Source organism: Vigna unguiculata, chromosome 1 (genome assembly GCF_037176805.1).
Source record: "Vigna unguiculata cultivar grain cowpea cultivar isolate G323 ecotype 2 chromosome 1, ASM3717680v1, whole genome shotgun sequence".
In the NCBI taxonomy this organism is placed as follows: Eukaryota; Viridiplantae; Streptophyta; class Magnoliopsida; order Fabales; family Fabaceae; genus Vigna; species Vigna unguiculata.
The window spans coordinates 22590484-22612307 of record NC_140792.1 but is presented as its reverse complement, the minus strand read 5'-3'; the positions used below and the strand labels follow the sequence as shown (position 1 = coordinate 22612307).

The 21824-nt window shown below is 30.7% G+C and overlaps 1 protein-coding gene across 2 annotated transcripts; it reads right to left on the bottom strand.

Moving 5' to 3' along the window:
- Positions 1–8616: 8616 nt before the first annotated feature.
- Positions 8617–11934, bottom strand: LOC114186384 (uncharacterized protein At3g27210-like). 2 transcript variants are annotated; one of them, XM_028074436.2, is made up of 3 exons: positions 11511–11934; positions 9499–9579; positions 8617–9242 (listed from the first exon to the last, which is right to left on the bottom strand). In XM_028074436.2, exons 1-3 carry the CDS (start codon positions 11728–11730, stop codon positions 8812–8814), a joined length of 732 nt encoding a protein of 243 aa, XP_027930237.1. In that variant the 5' UTR covers positions 11731–11934; the 3' UTR covers positions 8617–8811. The 2 variants fall into 2 exon arrangements, with proteins under 2 accessions (XP_027930237.1, XP_027930238.1); XM_028074437.2 differs by lacking the exon at positions 11511–11934 and adding an exon at positions 10848–11497.
- Positions 11935–21824: the final 9890 nt, after the last annotated feature.

Genomic DNA, 21824 nt, shown 5'->3' with positions numbered 1-21824 from the left:
TAACTAACTAACAATTAGCAAGGAACAGGGGACTTTCGGGGCTTTTTGGTAGTTTAGGGTCTATTAAAATTCAAATTTGTATAAATGAGTCTGTTAATTTTATTTTTTTTTTCAAAATAGGTCAAGTCGTCAGAAAAGATAACGACATTAGAGATAAAGTCGTCATCTCTCTTACCGGTTTTTTATTTTTTTCTTTTAAAAAGGTGATGTCGTCATGCGGAGGAACGATTTCTTTGAAAGGAAAAAGTGAAGTTGTCCTCACACATGATGACTTCACTTTTTCATTTTTTTTATTTTATTTTTTATTTTTTTTATATCTAACAAAATTTGAAAAAAAATAATTATAAATTCAAAAAATATTATAACTCATAAGTTTTAAAAAAAGGACAAATAACGAAAACTAAAAAATTATAAAAAAATTAATCAAAACTGAAAAATAAAAAAAAAAAAAGCAAAACCGTTTTCTTAAAAAAAATCTGAAATATTTAAAAAATAAAATAATGAAAAAAGAAAAATAAGAAAAATAATAACTTTTCTATTATTAAATAGAAGTGGTTCTCTAACGCAACGACATTACTTTTTTATTAAAAAAAAAAACAAAAAAACGAAACCGGTACAGGGAGGACGACTTCATCCTAAAAGTCGTCTTCTCCAATAATAACTTGACCCAATTAAAAAAAAAACAATTAGCAGATCTTATTTTATAATTTTCTGGTCAAAGGGACCCTAAAATACAAGAAAGATCGACTTTCAGAGTTTTTTGAGAAGTGGAGTCTGCTTAGTTTATGGCAGCAAAAGTGAACATATATATAACTCATAGGACATTCCCTTTACAGATGAACATTTTGCTATTTGTGATCCGTTTGAAGGATTTTAGAAGACGAAGAAGAATAGGAGCACGACGCTGGTAAAGTAGTGAGCAAAATGAAGGAGGGAGTTGTTCTTCTTTCGGCCTATCCATGTTTTATTTATATGAAACAACTTGTTTCTGAATGTGGTGAAATAATATCATTAAGTTGCTTTTGCTGCCAAAAATATATTTATAGTTGGAAAATTATACTTTGACACCTTTTAGAAAAAATCACCATTTAATAACTCTATTTTAATAATATATTTAAAATAAAAAAATAATATAATTTATTGTAAAGTAGTTTTTTTTTCTTCTATAAAATAGGTGTCAAGACATGAAAGTCACTTCATCATTTATTGGTGCCTTATACACTCTCTGCAAAGTCTAAAATTGATGCCCAGGTGCTATATGACATGAACTTGTGATTTTTATAGGACATTGCATCAGTTCTTGAAGAGCTGTACCCTGTTTGTTTTTGCCTAGGGTAGTTAAAATTATTGGTTAATTGTGAATAGAAAAATGGGATAAAAAAATTACTATGCTCAGAAGATAGCTTTTGTCCCAAGCTTTTTGATAATTATTGTGTTGGTTGCTATGTCTTTTAAAGTTTTCATTTTGGAAAGTGGTGATGATTTTTAGTTAGGATGTAAATTCTATGAATCTAGCATTGGTGGAATTTACGTCGTGTCATTTTTTAAGTTGTTCTTCCAAGGAAAAAAGCAACTTTCAAATATTGTTATCTTGTGAGAACAAAAAACCTCTCTGATGAAAATATCTTTAGTTAGTATTTGTTATCTCCTTTTACATGGTCACTACTATTGATCTTTCCTTCTCTCCTTCTACAATCATCCTTTCGGTCTTGGTTTTTATTTTCTTACATTTTTTTTACTTTTCACTCTTCTACATAGAAGAGGTTAATATATTATATTTTCAAAATTATTTTTTTATATATTACATTTTATATAAAAAAGGACTTTAAATTATAAAATCAAATAATGTCTTTAGAATTTTTACCGTCTGAAAATTATTTTTTATATAACAAAAACTCCTGGGTGATGAAATTTAGAAATTTTCTTTTCATGTTAAAAGTAACGTTTCAGTTATGGAATCTCAAAAATACCTTTTACTTTCGGATTGTATTGTTTAAAAATCTTTTAGATTATAAAATTTGAAAATAAAATTAATCTAAAAGAATAAAGTGGAGATTTTCAGACGGAGTATAAAAGAAAAGTGGCTGTGAAAAAATAAATCTACCTCAATTAATCATGTCCGAATTTTAAACTTTGGGTGTTTCTTCCTGCACCCCCAATGGTTTCTCTTGTATCTTCGAATTTTTTTTTAATTTCTTCTTTGACGTCTAGAGTAAAAGTAAAAACAAATTCTTCTTCTCATCTATTTAATACAATAGTTCACCCATGCACTCCCAATATTCAATTTGACCTAGCCCATACGGCAACAGCCCTTTTCTCTCCACATCTCCCATATCTTGTTTCTTCTCTTTGCATTGCAGCAAACACAACCTCCATGCATTGTTTGAATGTGTTTCTGGAAACAGCGGAAGTGGAGTTCCATAAAGGAATTTTTTTTTCTCTATATAAGGCCATTAAGGATGTCGACATTTAGTTGAGGCATTTACATTGCGGATGTTGACATCCACAATGCAATTTTATGAACAGGATTTTGAAATCTGCAATGCAATTTTTTAAACCGGATGTCGATATCTGCAATGCAACTTTTTAAATCGGAAGTCGCATCCGTAGTGAAATTTTATGAACCGGATGTCAACATCCGCAATGCAATTTTCTGAACCGGATGCCGACATCCTCAATGTAATTTTCTGAACCGGATGTTGACATCCATAATGGTACAAAGAAAATTTTAAAAAATGTGAACTTGATGTTGACATCCGCAATGCACTTCTCTATATCCGATGTCGACATCCGCAATGAAATCTTATGAACCGAATGTTGACATCTGCAATGCAATTTTATGAACTGGATGTCGATATCCGTAATGGTACAAAACAAAATTCAAAAAATGTGAACCGGATGTCGACATCCGCAATGCAATTTTCTAAATCGGATGTCGACATCCACAATGAAATTTTATGAACCGGATGTCGACATCCACAATGCAATTTTTTGAACCGAATGTCAACATTCGTAATGATACAAAACAAATTAAAAAAATGTGAACCGGATGTCGACATCCGCAATGCAATATTTGAACCAGATGTTGAGATTCGTAATGATCTTTTTCTAAAAAAAAAAATGTGCTACGGAAGTCCACTTCCGCTATTTCAAATAACAGATTCAAAGCAGCATCTCATTTACAAATTTAAACATGCATTGTACAGATAAGACATGCAGGATACAACGCAGCACAAAAAATAAAGGATCTGGAGGTTGTGGCTGCTGCAATGCTAATTAATCAGAGGGGAGAGAAGAGAGAAAAGGAAAATGACGATATAGAGAAACTAGGACTTTCCTTTACCATAGGGAGGATGATAACTAAAGATTGGGTCCACAATTAACGAAGAAGGGGGAAAGGTCATTGGACAAACCCTAATCACTAACTTTGACCTGTTTGCATGGACGATTGACGACATCTCAAGAATCGACCCAAGGATAACGTCACATCGTCTGTCTATTTTTAAAGAGGTGAATTTTGTATGTCAAAAGAAGATGAAGTTATGAGAAGAAAGGAGAGAAGTGCCCCAAATGAAGACTAGTAAATTGCTACTAGTCGGTTTCATAAAGGAAGCAAGCAAGGTACACAACATGGCTTGCCAATGTCGTGTTGGTTAAGAAAGCAAGTGGAAAATGGCGCATGTGCTTAGATTACACAGACCTTAACAAGGCATGTCCCAAGGATGTGTATTCGCTACCAAACATTGACCAATCAGTGGATGGTACAATAGGTCACAACATTTTGAGCTTTCTGGACACCTACTCAAGATACAACCAGATTCCCAAAGCTAAGGACAATAAGGTGAAAAAAACTTTCATAACAAAAGATGCCAATTATTTCTACGAGGTCATGCCTTTTGGCCTCAAGAATGTAGGAACGACGTACCAATGATTAATGGATAGGGTATTCAGCCACCTAATCAAAAATATTGTAGAAGTGTTTGTCGATGATATGGTTGTGAAGTCTCTGACCCCAACATAACATCTCAAGACTTGTCCAAAGTTTTCATAGCCTTAAGATCATAAAATCTATTATTGAACCTAGGAAAGTGTGTTTAGAGTAGATGGTGGTAAATTTCTTATGTTCATGTTAACACATAGGGTATCAAGGCTAGCCTAGAAAAAGGTCAAGCAATGATTGATATGAGAAGCCTAAGAATGTGAAAGAGGTACAACGGTTAATTTGAAGACTAACAACAATATCACAGTTTTCACCAAGACTAGCAAACAAAACAAGACCCATGATCAAGCTATTGAAGAATATGACCAAATTCATTAAGGATGACACATGCCAAGAAATGTTCGATCAATTGAAGCAACTACTGACCTCACATCCAATTTTATGCAAGCTAGACACAAACCAGTCATTTTTGGTATATATAGCGGCAATCGTAGATGCCATTAGTGCAACATTAGTCCAAGAAATTAATAACGATCACAAGCTAATATATTTTATAAGTTGGATGCTATAAGATGCAGAGACAAGGTACTAGATAGTAGAAAAGGTAACAACATTCCTAGTGACTACAACAAGACGACTCCAACCCTACTTTCCAAGCCATTCGATTATCGTTAAAATTATCCTATACATAAAATCTTGCAAAAGATGGACCTAGCGAGTTGAATGTCTTCATGGTCTGTCGAATTTTTAGAATTCAGTATCCAGCAAGAATCACGAGGGTCAATATAATCACAATGTTTGACCAACTTTGCCATTTATCTAAAAGGTGACCACCTTGTCGAGGAAGAGTGGTGGACCTTGTATGTGGATGGCTCTTCAAATGTAAAGGGAGCGAGGATCGGTATAGTCCTAGAAGGACCAAACGACGTAGTAATAGAGAAGTCACTCCACTTTAGTTTCAAAACCTCAAATAACTAGGTTGAGTACAAGGCCATCATAGCCAACTTCACCTTCTACAAAAAAGTAGGAGTACAAAATGATGGCTTCTTATTGTCTCCATTGAAGCTTGCATGAAGAATGGAAGCTCCATGGATGGTGTTGGACACAAAAGCATAAAGGAACGAGGATTAAGGTGTTTGGATTGGTGTAGGTGAAAGGATTCTTAAGAGGTGAGACCAACTTCTAAGGAAGAAGACTAGAGTAGACTAGAGAAAAGTTTACTCTAAGTTGAGCTCAAAAGAGATTTGTGCACAAATTTAGGTAACATTTCATTACTCAATTTCAAGCTGAAAAATACATGAAAGGATGCCCTTATTTATAGCCTAAAAGGAGACCAAGGAGTCTCCCAAAAGAGAAGGAAAAAAGGAGTTTAAAAAGTTGAATTGTGAAGCCAAAAAGGAGCATGTGGGAGGTATGATTTGCCACCTAAGCAAGTCACACTTGTCTTGCCATGGGAAGTTAACCCTCATTCTTGGAGAGTAAGTTTTAGAAGCTTCTAGGCTTCTCTAGAGTAGACGCTCCACTCTAGCCCAATTTAGGTCCATCTCCCTTTTTGGTCCAAAAATGTTTTCAAAGTCCAATTTCCTTTATGGCCTAATACATGGCCCAAAGAAAACCTTATTCTATTAGGCCAAAAATACAAAGCCCAAAATATTACAACATATTCTAGTATTTAAACAATGTTGCCCCAAAAGCTAAGAGCTTGGGCTCTCTTAGCAGTTGAGGCCCACTTTCTTGTCTGCACTTGGCCAAGGTTAGGGCACTTGTCATCATCCCCTCCCTCTTACGAAGGATGTGTTCTCATATCTACATGATTCTTTATGAAAGCAGCCTTTATTATTGGTTTTGTTATGTCTTCTTCCTCCAGGACCAAAAACTATCCTACAATAAACACCAAACAACAAATTAAGTGTTATGTTGATAAACATCCAAATAATGTAGCTCTCAATGTTCATACACCTTTTATCAAATGAATGATAAGAGTATTTGTTTGTAGGATCATTTTCATGTAGTTCCTTGTTTGTCTTGTGTTGAATACATAAAATCTTAAAAGATATTTCTTATTTCAACACATGGTTTATTTTGCTTTTCTCCTTAAGAGGAAGAAGTAAGACTAACATTTTCTTTAGACAAGTCTTTGCCCCTTAGAATGATGACTCTTTTGTTAGGGCACTCAGAAGTCTTGTGTTTTCTACCTAAACAATTGGAACATGTTGTTTCACTTATATGATTATAGGTAGAACTTTCTTTTTCTTTATTTATTTTCTTTTTCACTTGCATTTGATCTTCTACCACTTGAGATGGTGATAAAGAATGCAAGACAAACTTTATTTCCTTGTGAGTGAAGATGATTTCATTGGTAAGACCATTGTGCATGGTTTTCTTGTCAAATTGCCAAAGCCTTCCCAACAAAACATGGCAAGATTCCATAGGTACTACATCACATAGCACATTATCCTCATACTTTCCTATGGAGAGCTTGACCTTCAATTGATTTTGGAATGTCAAATCCCTACTTTCATTAAGCCAATGAAATTTATAAGGTTTTGGATGGGAATGACAGTTAAAGCCAACTTATCAATCAACCTTGTACTAAAATAGTTGCAGCATGAACCACTATCAACAATAAGAGAATAAGTATTTTCTAAAATTTTACATCTTTTATGAAAGATGTTCTCTTTTTGTGTTGGCTCTTTTGGAATGCGTTGGTTGTTAAGAAGTCTTCTAATCATTAGAAGGTCTCCTTCACAAGGGTATGCAATTTCCTTCTAATCATTTATGATGTTTTTGCGTTTGGAAAAGCTTTACCAAGTAAAAAAGTTTGAAGCTTTTTGATTTTGCATGATTCAAATATTACTCATTCGTCCTTGTTATAATTGTCATATGCACATAGGAACAATCATGAAAAATTGCCAATAACAATATTGTTTCAAAACACACAATTTCTAAACCAGGGATTAAAAAAAAGGAAGAAGGGAGAAGGGAGGGTTCGAAATTAACATTGTTCATTCATTTAGAGAATCTAACATCTACAACAACCTTTAAAATCCAGGGGCCTTCAAGCTTAGATGGTCGAAAAAAAATATTTCGTTTTTGGAATAGTTTGTTATTAAATTAGATTAAATATAATTTTTGTTTTCTGATTGTTCGTTTATAAGGCATACTTTTAAATATACTTTTCTATTTGAATATTCAAAAATAAAAAAAAAATTATTTTGTACATAGGTTGGTGAGCCAACCCAGTTAACCCACCAATCCGTGGTGGGTTGAGTCGAGTTGTAAAATTTCTAACTCACAAAAAAGTGAGCTGAGTTGGGCTCACTCACTATTTACTATAGTTTTAGGCTGTTTTTTATTTATTTACCTTTCTATTTTATTATATTTATTGTGTTTTTCTAATTCTTTAATGTATGTTTTATAAGAATTAATTTATTAGTGATCATTTGACTCTGTGTTTTTTGAGAGATGATTTTAGTTACCTTTATTTTTACCAATTTTTTGGCTTATTGTCTTAATAATACTGATGTTGTAGTTTACTAGTATTAATTTGACTGCTTTAACGATAACATTATCAGAATCACTAGAAAAAAAAAACCATAATTTTTTATTTCTATAAATTATTTATAGTATTAATCTTTTCACAGTTTTTTTTTAATAATTGCAATATTTAAATTTTGAGCTTTCTTACTTTAACTAACATGTATTAAATTTAAATAATTTATTAAAATTGTTTGAGCCTAAAACTATTTATTTAGTTGTCTACAATAGTCGAGTATACCATTTAAATTACAAGATAAATGTCAGAAAATTCCCAAAATTATTTAGATTTTACCATTATTTAAAAAGAAATTTTCATTATCTAAACTGAACTAAAACTTTCAAGCTATTATTAAGTAAAGGCTAAAAAACTATTATTATTATTATTATTAACTAAAATTTGGGTTTTATGTGAGTAATACATGATTAGTTGATAATAAATAATAAAATGCAAAGTCAAATAAGGTGTCTGATCTGGTGGTGTGGAGAGAGACAAAATCCATGCCGACTTGATAACGAGAGAGAAGATGGGAATTTGGTTTCCTCGTGCTTACATTTACTCCTCATAGGTTTTTCTATCTACTTCTGCACCCAAACTTCAACTACTTCTCTTCCTCAAATTGCCCCATAATTTTCCCATCAACGATTGAGATTGATAACTAATCAAACCGAACCAAAATTAATTTCAGATTTGGTTTCTCCTTCAACGATTATGATTGAATATCATCACATATTTGTGAATGATTCAATATCCGACAAAATACACTTAACAAACTTTTTGGTACAATGGATTTTGATATTATATTCAAAAATAAATAGCTTCATACTTTCTTTTTCACTATTTATTATAATTGCTTAATATTGTTTTTAACTTCTTTTAACTCAATGTCATCCCGGTCTTCATTAAAAAAATTTAATGTTACATAATTTTTAACGACATTAAAAAATGATAAATTGACATTTTGTGTTTCTGTAGAAAAAAAAAGTCTATATCATTATGTTAAATCACCATCTTCTGATACGTTAATATTATTGAGTAAAATGTTTTCTAAAAATTATTCAACAATTGCTAAAACTATCTGAACCAACGAATGTATTAGAAAAAAAAAATTAAATCTAATTTATGCTCACAAAATCAATTTATGAAAGTAATACTTCGCAACCAAATTTATTACATTGATTATGAAACAAAAATCTGATTGCTTATTGATATATAACATCTCTTCCGTTTGTGCACACACACTTTGAAATTCATATTGCTACTAGGTTCTTTACAAGGATAACGTTAAAGATGTACAATATGATATTGAGTTCATTGATCTTGATGATCATGTCTAAGCTTTTCCATTAGCTGCAATTGCAAGACTTGTCTTTCTCTTCCTCTCACTGAAGCTACGGCATGAAGCCAAGCTTGGAAGGCACCCCTGCACAGATTTAACAGTTTTTTCTCTGAGGGATACATGATCACCATTCATTGTTCTTTCACTGCTACATACAGAGTTGTTGAACCATGACACATACGGAGTGCTGTGTGTAGATTTCGGAACTTCATCTGCACTTCTTGCTTTCTCTTCTTTCATTTCACTGTCAAAATTGTTCTCACCATCTTCACTTCGATTTTCTCTCACACTTTCGCGGAAGAGATCCAACAACTTTTTCTTCTGTGTTGTTGGGGATGGTTCAGGAACAGAACCAGGCTCAGAAGAAGGGGTTTTGTTGAGAAAAATGTGGTGCAATGGAGTGCTGCCACGAGATGGAGTAAACTCTGGATAGAAACAGGAATAAACACACAAGTTATTTGAAGGAGAAGAGAGAAATTATAGGAATAGGAAAAAAGTATTCAACTTGCCATACAATAAATCATGAACCTTTCATCCATGACAACTTTGTTTCTTTCTAATTATTAAAACAATGAAAAAGTTTCACTCCTAATCTCAGTTAAGTACACAATCAGGCCAATTAAACAGATTAAGATACTAGCAAAAGAATGTAAAAGGAAAAGCGTTGTAGGGCATCCTTACCACCCTTGACACTGTAGAAATCATCTTCACAGTCTGAGTCCAGCCAGGCTTTTGAGTCAAAAAATGATTCATCCTTTCCATCTGTGCAGTATAATAAAAATCCAAGTTCAAAAAGTTGTGTTAGAAAACCAACATGAATATTACCAAAAAAATAAAAAAGACAATGAATAATAAAACAGAATGCTATGGAAGAGGGATATTGTTAACATGGATTTCATTGGATGAGTTGGCTTATTGATTCTGACCAATTGAGAAGTATTTCATAAGGACAATGTTGAAAGGGTGGAGCATGTTATTGCTGTCAGAACTTTCCATGTCACTTAATCTTCCATCTCAATCACAACACACTAGACTCTGTAAACAAGCACATGATCCAATTCATGGCTGCATATGGGACTCATTTATTGCAGAAACAGCTGAGTCTACTTTCAGTTCTAGTGTGTTAAGAATACCCTACTCATAATAAAACAAAATATAGCAGTTCAAGAGCAATAATTGTTAGAACTGGTCAGAACAGGTAGATTACAATGTTTGGACATTTCTCATATTTTTCTACAATAACAGTCAGTCACAATGAACTACCAAACAACATCATCTTAATCGGTTATTAAATAGAATAGAAGTTTTTCTTTCACTCAATTTCAAGATATCACTTGTAATACAATTTTCCCTCAATAGTAACCCTCATAAGACTAACTTGTTGTGGTCCATAACTTGAAGTTGACTGCAAACATGCAAAATATCAAGTTAAAACATAACTTATTCACAGATAGAGGAACAGCCATAAGAGTGATGCTAAACTACTGGTCCACAATAGGATAAAAGCTCCAAAACGCAGGGACCAGGATCGCTTATAAGCATTACCAGAATATAGTAATTAACACTTAATACCATAACCATCATAAAAGCCTCCATCAATTGAACCTAAAATCACAAGTAGCAATCAAAGCATGTCATGAAATCAGGCAACAATTTGTCACTGAAATAACAACCTGGTGCGTGATGTCCATATACTATCTGTGTCATAAACACACAGTTCAACCTGGATTGGTAAAACAGCATGTTCAAGGGCACTCAGGGATTTTTGTCATATTTCAAAGCAAATAATTTGAGTAATGGATTCCTTGCTTAAAAATTACTATCAATGGACTTGTGAAGAGAAGGTATATAAGTAAGGACGAAAGATTCCTTATGCCTAAAAACAAAAAACTAAAGAACAAAATAGTATTCACCAAATTAATCATGTAAAAGTGTTAACAGATTGCTGATGTCAAAACTAGCTCTATCAATTTCGACCACCACAGACTCTCTTGTTAAAAGATTATAACTTGTTCAGAAAAATATCCCACCTCCAGTGAGACCATATAAAGGTAAAAAGATTCCATAGACTGCGTACACATGCCAAAAATCCATCGTAGCATTCTTATTATTATCCAACAACAAACAAATCATCATGGAACTGAAGAAGCAAACTCGGCATATTTTAAAGCATAGGTTCTATTGAAGACAGCAGAAGTAAACTGTGATGTGAAAAACCAGAATAATTTTCTAAAACAGATATTTAAGTTAAATATTCGGATCCAGATTGTGGAAAGAATCCAATTTAGAAGGAAAAAAGGAAAATCCCCTCCCTCACAAAAATCCACTCCAACCATGAAGAAAATATCTATCAAAATACAAATTTTATACTGCAAATAATCCCTTGACCAGGTCAAAAGACCAAAATTTGAGAAAATACCAAAAGCTCTTGTTATTACAAGAGATGAATAATAAAAAAAGAGTAATTTCAATAAAAGTACAATTTTTATATAACATAAAAGTAAATAAGGAAACCCCAGATAAAAAATTTCAGTTCTAACCATTTATATCAATAAAACAGCTTCTTTAAGGAAAAAAAAAACTTTATACCATGATGATCATGATGAAGGATGAAAATAAAAAATACAACTTTTTATGATGATGCACGAAAATAGAAAGGTTGGAAGGAAGGAAGAACCCCAGAGGGACCCTACCATCATCCCCACAGTCCGTGACTGAGAAGGTGGTGGTTGACCGAGAGGGTGACCACTGAGACTTAAACGCTGCATCATCAGTCACAAAGTTTCCGTTTTTGGGTTTTTCTTTGAAGGGTGATGAAGGAATCACGAGGTTTTCAGCTTTGGACTCCAAAGGGAGCGTGAGGTGCTTCATGTTGGGTTGCTGGTTTCGGTGGACAGAAGAGGACGAACCCATTTCACTGTTCAAGAGGAAAGAGCGTGCAGTATATAAGAAGAGTTCATGGTGCGTGTGTGTGTGTTTGAGAGAGAGAGAGAGAGGAGTAGAGTGGAAGTGAGAGAGAGAAGAGAGGTGAAGAATGAGCAAAGTCGGGGTGGGGAAGAGAATAGAATGAAGGAGTTTTGGCGTTATGAGAAGGGTGAGTGCGATGGGAAAGAAGAAAAAAATGCGTTCAAAAGAAAAGTAAAACGCCCCAATAAGAGTAGAAGAAACGATGGGTGAAAGAAAGAGGTGATTGGACTTCAAAGGAAAGGGGTTGCATCACAAAAAATATGCCAAAATTACATTTATAAAACTATAATCAATTTGTTAAATTTAGTATCAAATTATCTAAAAAATTCAATTTGGTTAATTTAGTATCAATTATTTAAAAAAAAATTCAATTTGATCATCTTAATTAGGTTGGAGTTAACACCATTTTTATACAGAACACGTATTAAGTCGTATAATTTTTAATTTTTTTTTTTTTTTTTAAATTTAAAAATTGTCACGTGTCAGCTTACCATCGTGCCACATGACAGCTTACAATCATAACATGTGGTAGTGGTAATAGTTATTTTTAATTTAGTCCTCTATTTAAATTTTTTGTTCAATTTAGTACCTGAATTGTTTAAAATGATCCAATTTCGTCCTTTCCAAGTTGAGACCAAACTAGTAAATAAGCTTAATTACAACTTATACATACATGTTACAATAACTTTTTTTAATATATACATCAAATCATTTCACCTAAATACTTAAATTATTTCATGTTTTACATTTTTTACCTTTATAATTTTTTACACATGAAATTTTTTACACTTGTAAAAAATAAAATATTTTGAATATTTAGGTGTAGTGATTTGATGTATAAATTCAAAACAATTATTTTAACATGTATATATAAGTTATAATTAAACTTAGTTACTAATTTGGTCTCAAATTGGAAAAGACGAAATTGGATCATTTTAAAAAATTGAGGTACTAAATTGAACCAAAAATTTAAATAGAAGACTAAATTGAAAACAACTATTACCAGTGTCACGTGTCATGATTGTAAGCTACCACATGGCACGATGGTAAATTGACATGTGACAGTTTTTAAATCTTTTTTAAAAAAAATTAAATTTAAAAAAAAATTAAGAATTATTTTTTTTAAATTAAAAAAAATAAAAAAATTTCATGACTTGACACGTGTCTTGTACGGACATAGTGTTAACCCCAACTTAAAGGAGATGACCAAATTGAATCTTTTTAGATAATTGAAGTACTAAATTGAACAAACCAAAAATATGAGAACCAAATTAAACTTAACCAAAAAATTGGGATACCAAATGAGTAATTATACCTTTTAAATAAAATATAAAAAAAACAATTACATTTGTCTTTTTTCACATGTTATGTTAAATGACTCTTACATCCATATTAGTAGTTCGTATAAAGTACTATTTCTAAATTTGTTTCATTTTTAAATTAAATATATGTTTTATGACTTTTTCAAAGTCATACAATACATATTTCATAAGAAACTATAAAACTATGAACTGCATAAAAGTTATATTTAAACATCGCTTGTTACATGATGATGAAATAAGTATATATTTAATTTAAAAATGATTTTTTTAAGAAAATAGTTTAAAAGATGAAATTATATTTAATTCTATAATTTATTATTTGTGATGACAAGATACATTTTTAAAATAATTATTAAAAATTATAACTTTTAATGTATGGCAATTTATACTTAGATAATAATAATATTAAATTATTTATTGTTAATATATAAGAATTAAAATTTTTTATCTTCTTACAAAATAGTTATAAAATTAAAGATAAAACAATTTCAATTTGGTTGAAGTCTTGCCTTAGATGTCTAAGGTCAATGATAAAATGACTTCAATGATAAAGTTCGACATTAGATAATTTGTCGATGAAAAAATGATTTCATTGTAATTGAAGTTTGAGCTTAAAGAAACTAAGGTCGATGATAAAATGATTTCAATATAACTAAAGTTCGACCTTAAATAAACTATGATTGACGATAAAGTGACTTTAGCTCAACACAAGTTTGACCTTATATAATATTAAGGTTGACGATATTTGGAATAAAGGTTTGTGTGGGAGACAATAATATTCTTGTAACCTATCAAAAGCTCTTAATTATATATTTTTTCATTTTTTTATGGTTATTGACATAGTTAGAAAAGGTTGTGAACAAATAGGCAAAGATAAAATGGAGTTGTTTCTTGTTATGAAAAATAATTAAAATATTAACTTGTTCCCAATAAGGAGCATTGCATTAAATGAGTCCAAATTCTTTGTTATTTTTTTGTGTTGTCTCTCTACTAAGCCTTAAAAATACACATGATATATTAACAACATCTTTTTTAATATATTTTAAAACATCAAAATCAATGTCCATTAGTATATTTTGAAGGCACAATAAGAAAACATCAAAAACTCAAAAAATATTGGGAACAAAGAAACATGTCGGGGATGTATATAACGTATATAGTAATATTTGTATGCATATAAGAAATGATGTTACAACATCAAAACCCTTTATTCAGGTATTGTAACCAAACTAGAATGTTGATAATATTAAGAATCAAAAAGTAGGTAGGAAGCCATTATAGCTTAATTTGTTAAAACAATTGATAAGTAAAACTCACTTGAAACATTTTAGCCAATTTTTGGTAAAATTATTTACCCCATGTTACCCTTTTAGGTTCCTTCATGAAATTTTCCAATTTTTCAATCTATTTATTAGAACACAACAATCTCAAATCATTAATTAGACATGCCAAAACACAACTCATTACTACTACATGTCTATAGTTATGATTGTCTCTGTATAGTACAAGTATCAATTCACTACTCACTAACTTTACACAAATTATAAAGACATTCATAGGAATAAACCTGAACTATAAACTTAATAATTATAGTCAAACTAAACTAATTCCAAACAGACTCAAAGAAACATAATTATTGCATTTGAAAATTGTTGATTTTTTAGGAAAGAAAGAGATATATTGTAAATCATCAAGATGAGCACATTATACTCTGATCCATACAACGAGCACATTATACTCTTGACTTGTGTAATTCTTCTCCATGCTAAGTCTAAATTGTATAACTCTTGACTATAATGAAGATGAGCACATTATACTCTGATCCATACAACGAGCACAAGGACACTAATATGTCTCATTGACAAACATTGCATTTTTTTAGAATATTGCAATAACTCAGAAACTCTTTTTTTCATACCCGTCACTAATGTGGTGTTCATTTATCCAGCTTCAATCCATACTACCACTAGTGCAAAAAGCATTTACAACATCACCAGTTTCACGTTGAATGTAGCAAAATTCGACGTTAAATATGCACTGTGGCATTTTTGTAAATATTTTGTCAAAATTGACGTCAAACACCCTCATAATAGATGTCAATTTTAAAATTGATGTCGGACCTAGAGTTGACCAACATCCTTTAACATTTGCTAACCCTAGGTCTGATGTCCTTTAACATTTGTTCTAAAATGGTTCAACATCAATTTGTCTTTTAAAATTTCAGAAACAACGTTACTGCTCTCACCTTTCTCTTTCTCGTTTGCGGAAAACCTCCAAAGTGCATCGACAATGGCAAACTTGTAGAAGGAAGTTTTTCAACCCATTTCACTACATCTTGCTATTGTGATGCTCGTTTGTACTCAAGCTTTCATTTTCCCGATTGCATTTCATATTAAGGTTGATTTTTTCATTTATGTGTGCCGTAAAGGTTGTACTTTTGTGTTTTTTCATTTTTACTCAAATATTTGGTATTCAAATGTTGAGTATTCAGGTTTGAGATGTTGGTCACATGTTCATAGTTTTGATTATTTTGGGGGGTGAAAAACTTCAAATTGGTCACCATCTCTAAGGTATTTTTTTTTATTTTTGTAGTATTTTTCACCTATTTTTCACCTTATTTGAGATACTCGGAGTACTTAGAAAATTCTAGAAATTTTTGTTGTGTATTCTTAAATTGTATATTGATTTTCCATGGGTTCAGTGGAGGAAAATATTGACACAAAATTTTAGAAAAATAACCCACAAATTGACATTTGTTGTCCTAGTAATACAATGTCAATTAATGTCTAATACAAATTTAACAAACGTTAATTGACGTATGTTCAAAGATAACAAACGCCAATTTAACGTCTCCTACTATTACGTCAAACTTTCAACAAACATCAAAAAACTTGAAATAACATACATTAAAAGCCCTTTTTGTGTTAGTGTACATTCGCCACTTGGGGATGGACTAACTAAGATGAGTGGTGGTTGTGTCTACTTGAACCAAGGTTCAAGACAAGACCAAGGGATAGGCTCTCAAAGACAAACACTCATAACCAAAAGAAGTTATAATAACTCTACTTCTTTCAACAATCCTTTACAAGTGGGGAGGAGGTCCTCTAAAATAGCCTAAGAGAGGGACTTCTTAGCAAGGATACAAAGATGATGGGCTACTTAGAAAAACACAAAAGAAAAGGTTATAAAAACCTCAATAATGAGGGAGAATATTCTCCAATCATTACAAAATAAATTAGAAGGTGTTTTATCTAGCCTGGGTGACTTTTGGAGACAAGTAGAACGACACAATTTTGGCAGCATTTCTTTACTAATCTCAAAATTGATCTTTACAATGGGAGAGGGCCTATAATTATAGCCTAAGAAAACCGCAAAGGTGTCTCAAAAAATGAGACAAAAAAACCCTATGACACAAGCACAAAGGGACCCACAAGGATCATGCAATCATGAGTGACTTGCCGAGTGGCAAGGCCATGCTCTTCTCGTGGGAGAAAGCTTGCACCTATTTAGGAAGACTTGGGGCCTAAGCAAGCGCAAGTTAACCCTAATTGGCGCATACACTCATGTCTCACATCCCTAGGCCCAAAACCCAACACTACAAGCCCAAGCCCCAATACACAGGCCAAAGAAAACCATATGCTACTTGATCCATAATGCAAGGCCAAAACAAAATCTACATTACTAATTATCATAATCACTAGCCTAAGAGAATAAGAGCTTGGGCCCACCTATCTTAGATGAAGCCCACTTTTCTTGTATGTGTTTGGCCATGACTCTTGTGGATTGTCCCTTAACTAGGGTTTTGCCATCAATGTCGAACATCACTTTCACCGATAATGACTTTCACACCACAAGTTTGGATCAAAACTATTGAAATAAACCAACCCAAGTGACCAATGAGATTTTGATGGTAACAAAACAATCACTCTACTACATGATGACATATCTCCCACCTAAGGTACAATTACTAGAAGTATGTTAAGAAGAATACAAGAAGGTTGAGAGAATGCAAAAACTAATGGGCTTCAACTCCTTTTCACTTGGGCCAAGGAGGACATCAAGATTTGATGGGTTTTTAATTAGTCCAGTAGTATATATTTAAACTAGGCCATGGTTTCAATAAACATAAATCATAATTGGAGACATAATGAAAATGGATCATAAAAATCACCTAACTATCGAATTGGATCCATTAAGGCAAAAATTCAATACTTAGGCCGAGAGCTCCATGCTAGCATGCTTCACACTTAAAATATTTAGCATATGGTGCAAATCTGAGTTTAAGCTCTTTCATGCTCGAGTAAAATAATAGGTGAATGAAAAGAAGACCTATACCCACAAACTTCAAGAACAAAGCGTTGAAATTCAAGGAAAAACGTCAAGCTCAAGAAATTAAACATGGCTCTACTCGAGAAGGAAAGGACTCAAAAGCAACCAAAGACTTAAAGGATGGAATTGTTGAATCCTTTAAGACATGCTCCATAAGGGCACTAGAATAGACTAAAGTCTTACATTCCAGTTGTGAATTTTCCATAATGGATGCATATAAAATAGTTGTTGATGGAAAACTAGTAGAAGAATAAGATAGATTGAGTTTTTGGTGTTTTCTTATTGTGCCTTCAAAAGACACTAATGGACATTGATTTTGATGTTTTAAAATATATTAAAAAAAACATTGTTAATATATTGTGTGTATTTTTAAGGCTTAGTAGAAAGACAACACAAAAAAAAAATAATAAAGAATTTGAACTCATTTAATGCAATGCTCCTTGGGATTAAAGTAAATACTTTAATTATTTTTCATAACAAGAAACAACTCCATTTTATCTTTGCCTATTTGTTCATAACCTTTTCTAACTATGTCAATAACCATAAAAAATGAAAAATTATATGATTAGGAGCTTTTGATAAGTTACAAGAATATTATTGTCTCCCATACAAACCGTTAATGATTTAAACGGTGTTAAAAAAAAACCAAATTGAACAAAATTGACGAAAATTGGGACCTATTTAAATAAAAATTCAAAATTATAAATGATTTCACAAAATTTGACAAAAATTAGAACCAAAAAGGTATTTTAACCTTTAATTTATACTTGATTGTCTTATTAAGTATATGGACACAATCATTATGGAGCAAGGCCGGTCAAACATGTATGGATTTATTGAGTCTCAAACCATTCAAATATTCTAGGAACACAAACTCAGATTGAAAATTATTTGCAAACATGGATATTTGAGTCACAAAGAGATATTTACCTTGTGCCTTACATTGATGGGTAACTCACGTAATTATTCATCTACCTATTTGTCATTTATTGTAGGTCTTATTGGCAACTAATGATTATCAACCAAAAGAATGCATGGTTTGTCTAGTTTTATTCTTTGCATTGGAAGATGAATGATGATTTGAAAACCATGCTATAAACATAAGTGTTACTTTTTTCATATCATGGAATTAGTATACATTACTACTAACATATGTTATCAATTAAATTAGAGTTGTGAGTAACACAAACATGTTAAGTGGAAGGATCACACAAAACAATTTCAAGTTATATATCCCAAAATTAAATCTCTTTCGATCTATAAATTCATAATTTTGGCACAACTTTTATTACATTAAAGTTTGATTATTTTCTTTATCATTTTTAGTGTAACAAACATAATGATTCATTCAAATGTGGTTATTACGTTGTGTTGGATGAAAACCATCATACAGGTAGTAATTAAAGAGAAATATGCAGAAGCAATACCTTTTATATGTTACAAATTACATCTTACTTTAAAAATTATATTGCTACATAGTTGTGTATTTTTTCCGACCTTCATGACCATCACTTATTTCACATGAGTAATGCAGCAAATAGAAAGAAAATGGACAACTTTCTCCTCCAACAATGAAATTAGTTCAGCCTAAGAATTAGTATATATTTAGTTTAGATTAAAAGGTTCATGGGACAATTTTAGATTATGAAATCTATATTTTATATTACAAAACCTTTTGTTTTGTGATATATACGTTGCATTGGATTTTGTTTTGGTTTTCAGGTTTAATTAATTGACAATGTATAAAAAAAACATTTTTAAAAAAAGAAGTAACATTTTACGTCCATCAAAATATTAACCGACTTAAATTTATGTTGCCTGAAATAAATTTACGTCGCCTAAAATAGTAATTAAAGTAAAATTTTAATATTCTAATAAACGTAAAATGTTGTCTTTTTTTATTTAAATTATGGCAAAATTCACATCAATTTCTATAACAGTATACGTCAATTTCTTTCAATTACATATAGTGTCCGATATAAATTTAGGTATGTATTAGCCCTGACATCAATTTACGGTACCAATAATAATGTCGAAGATTTCCTTAACATAATGGAGTAAAACTAACATGTGTTAAATTTTATAAATTTTCATATTTATGCTAACATTATTAAATAAATTATCCCTAGGTTTGTATTATATTATTGGATCACGACAATAATATTCAACAAAAAAAAATGTAATTATAAATGATAAAAATAAATAAAAAATATTTTTAAAATATTATATATATATATATATATATATAGTTTTTTAAAATGATATATAATAATGCATGATAAAAAACACAAAAAACATATTTTATATAGTTAAATTTTTATGTAATTTTAATCATAATAAAAAATTGTACTGGTAAATATTTTTAATATGCAAATATATTATATATTTACGATAAACAATATATATTGTGATATAAAATTATTATTATCTAGATATATTTTTTTAAAAAAATATTAAATTGCAATTTAGAAAAGAAAACGATAAATTTAAAGAGTAAACAGCTTAAGAAAAATTACAATAAATTATTTTTTAAAGATGCCTCTGAAAACACATTCGTTGAAGAATTATTACTAAAAAGGTTTTGATTTTAATTTATATTAAAAGATGGTTGTAGAAGTCAGATTCATAGTTTCGTTTTCTGATAATGTCTTATAATGTCACTTTATATTTCTTTCTTATCTTATATATATAAAGGAATTATTTCTTTCATATATAGAGCAAGGAGATGAAGTGTAACTTATTGAAATTATTATATCATTAATAAATTTTAAATATGATAACTTTATATATAGTGTAATAAAAAATCTATTTAACCATTTAATTATAATGATACATTGAGTAATTCTTTGTGCCAAATTTTATAAAAAAAAGAAGAAAAACAATAAAATGATAATTAAGTTATTCAAATATATATTTTTTAATATTATATATATATATATATATATATATATATATATATATATATATATATATATATATATATATATATATATATTTGCCCATCAAAACCTCAAGAGGCATTTATTCATCCTACTTTTCAATGCTTCGTTAATAGATAATCAATATTGAGCCATATCTCTTTGTTTGAGTAACATTTTTCAACAAAACTCCTTGCGGGTCTCCTTGCTTGAGCTATATTGCCATGCTAAAGTTATATTCTTCTCCTTGCTCAGTTATGTTCCTCTCTCAAACTATATGTTCAAAAAATATTGTTTAAGTAATAATTTCTCACTTAACATGTATTTCTCTCTTGAACAAGAAATGAAAGTTCAGAAGCTAAAAGCTCATGATAACATGACCAAAGTTACCAGTTTATCCAATCAAGTACTTTACCATATCATCTATGCTCAAAGTTTAATTAGATTGATTCCGATTGTCACGAAGATATAAAATATAACAGATAACCAAGCAGAAGCAATGTCAAGATCAAAATTTTCCTAAATAAATACTCTGCAAAATAATAAAATACATAAAATAGATAAGGGAAAAATCAACAAATACTAAAACTTTTAAATGTGGGAAAACCTCAATATGAAGGAAAAAGTCACAGAACTTTATCCAGTAAAAACTTTCACTAATAATAATTAATCGGTAGACCATAAGTTTTTTTAGAGATTCCAAGGATTAATAGAGCATTATTTCCTTCACCAACAAGGTGAATAACAAACCTCATTAGGTATTTTAAATAAACAATAAAGGGAACCCCAATATATGAGAGGAGGAATAAAACTTTTTCTCTAAGGTAGCTTCTCTGCACAGACTTGCATACGATAAACTAGTTGCTATTTTTTTCTTTTTCACTCTCTCTGATGGCTTCTCATTAAAGACACTCACAACTTCTGTTTCTTTGTCTCTCACTCTATTTTCTCTCATAACAAACCTGATGCAAAGGGTTGCATATTTAAATTGCATAATAGGTCTCGGGAACCTATGAAAAATACATCATCTTTTTTCTTCCTATTTTAATCAAAAACAACTCAAGACACTTCAAATAAAAAATCATATCTCCCTGAAAATAGGACATTACATTGAAAATCAATCCAACCTAAAGTGAGTGACTAAAAGCAATTTTAGACCTAACTTCTACACCTAGTTCATATATAATTTAGAGAACAACATACAACAGTATTTCGACATTCTACTTGTCCAAAACTCCAAAGTTCAAAGTCTAACCAAAATGTAATATGATGAACTCAAATGTCAAATTTTCATTACAATCTTTTTAAGGCAAAAAATTTCCAAACCACTAGAGAAGTTCCAAATCTATTTCAAAATTGCCAATAAAATTCAAGTGAATGTAAATAACCTTAACTAGTGGCAGATCTTGACCTGTATATTTGGTGGAGCCAAAATAATATGTTCAAAATTTATATTATTAATACAATAAAA

Excerpts from the sequence above, each read along its gene's own strand:
- LOC114186384 (XM_028074436.2), bottom strand. The coding sequence starts at position 11,730 with ATGGGTTCGTCCTCTTCTGTCCACCGAAACCAGCAACCCAACATGAAG. Across the intron at positions 9,580-11,510 it reads CACGGACTGTGGGGATGATG|ATGGAAAGGATGAATCATTT; the intron begins GTAGGGTCCCTC and ends TATACTGCACAG. Across the intron at positions 9,243-9,498 it reads TTTCTACAGTGTCAAGGGTG|AGTTTACTCCATCTCGTGGC; the intron begins GTAAGGATGCCC and ends GTTTCTATCCAG.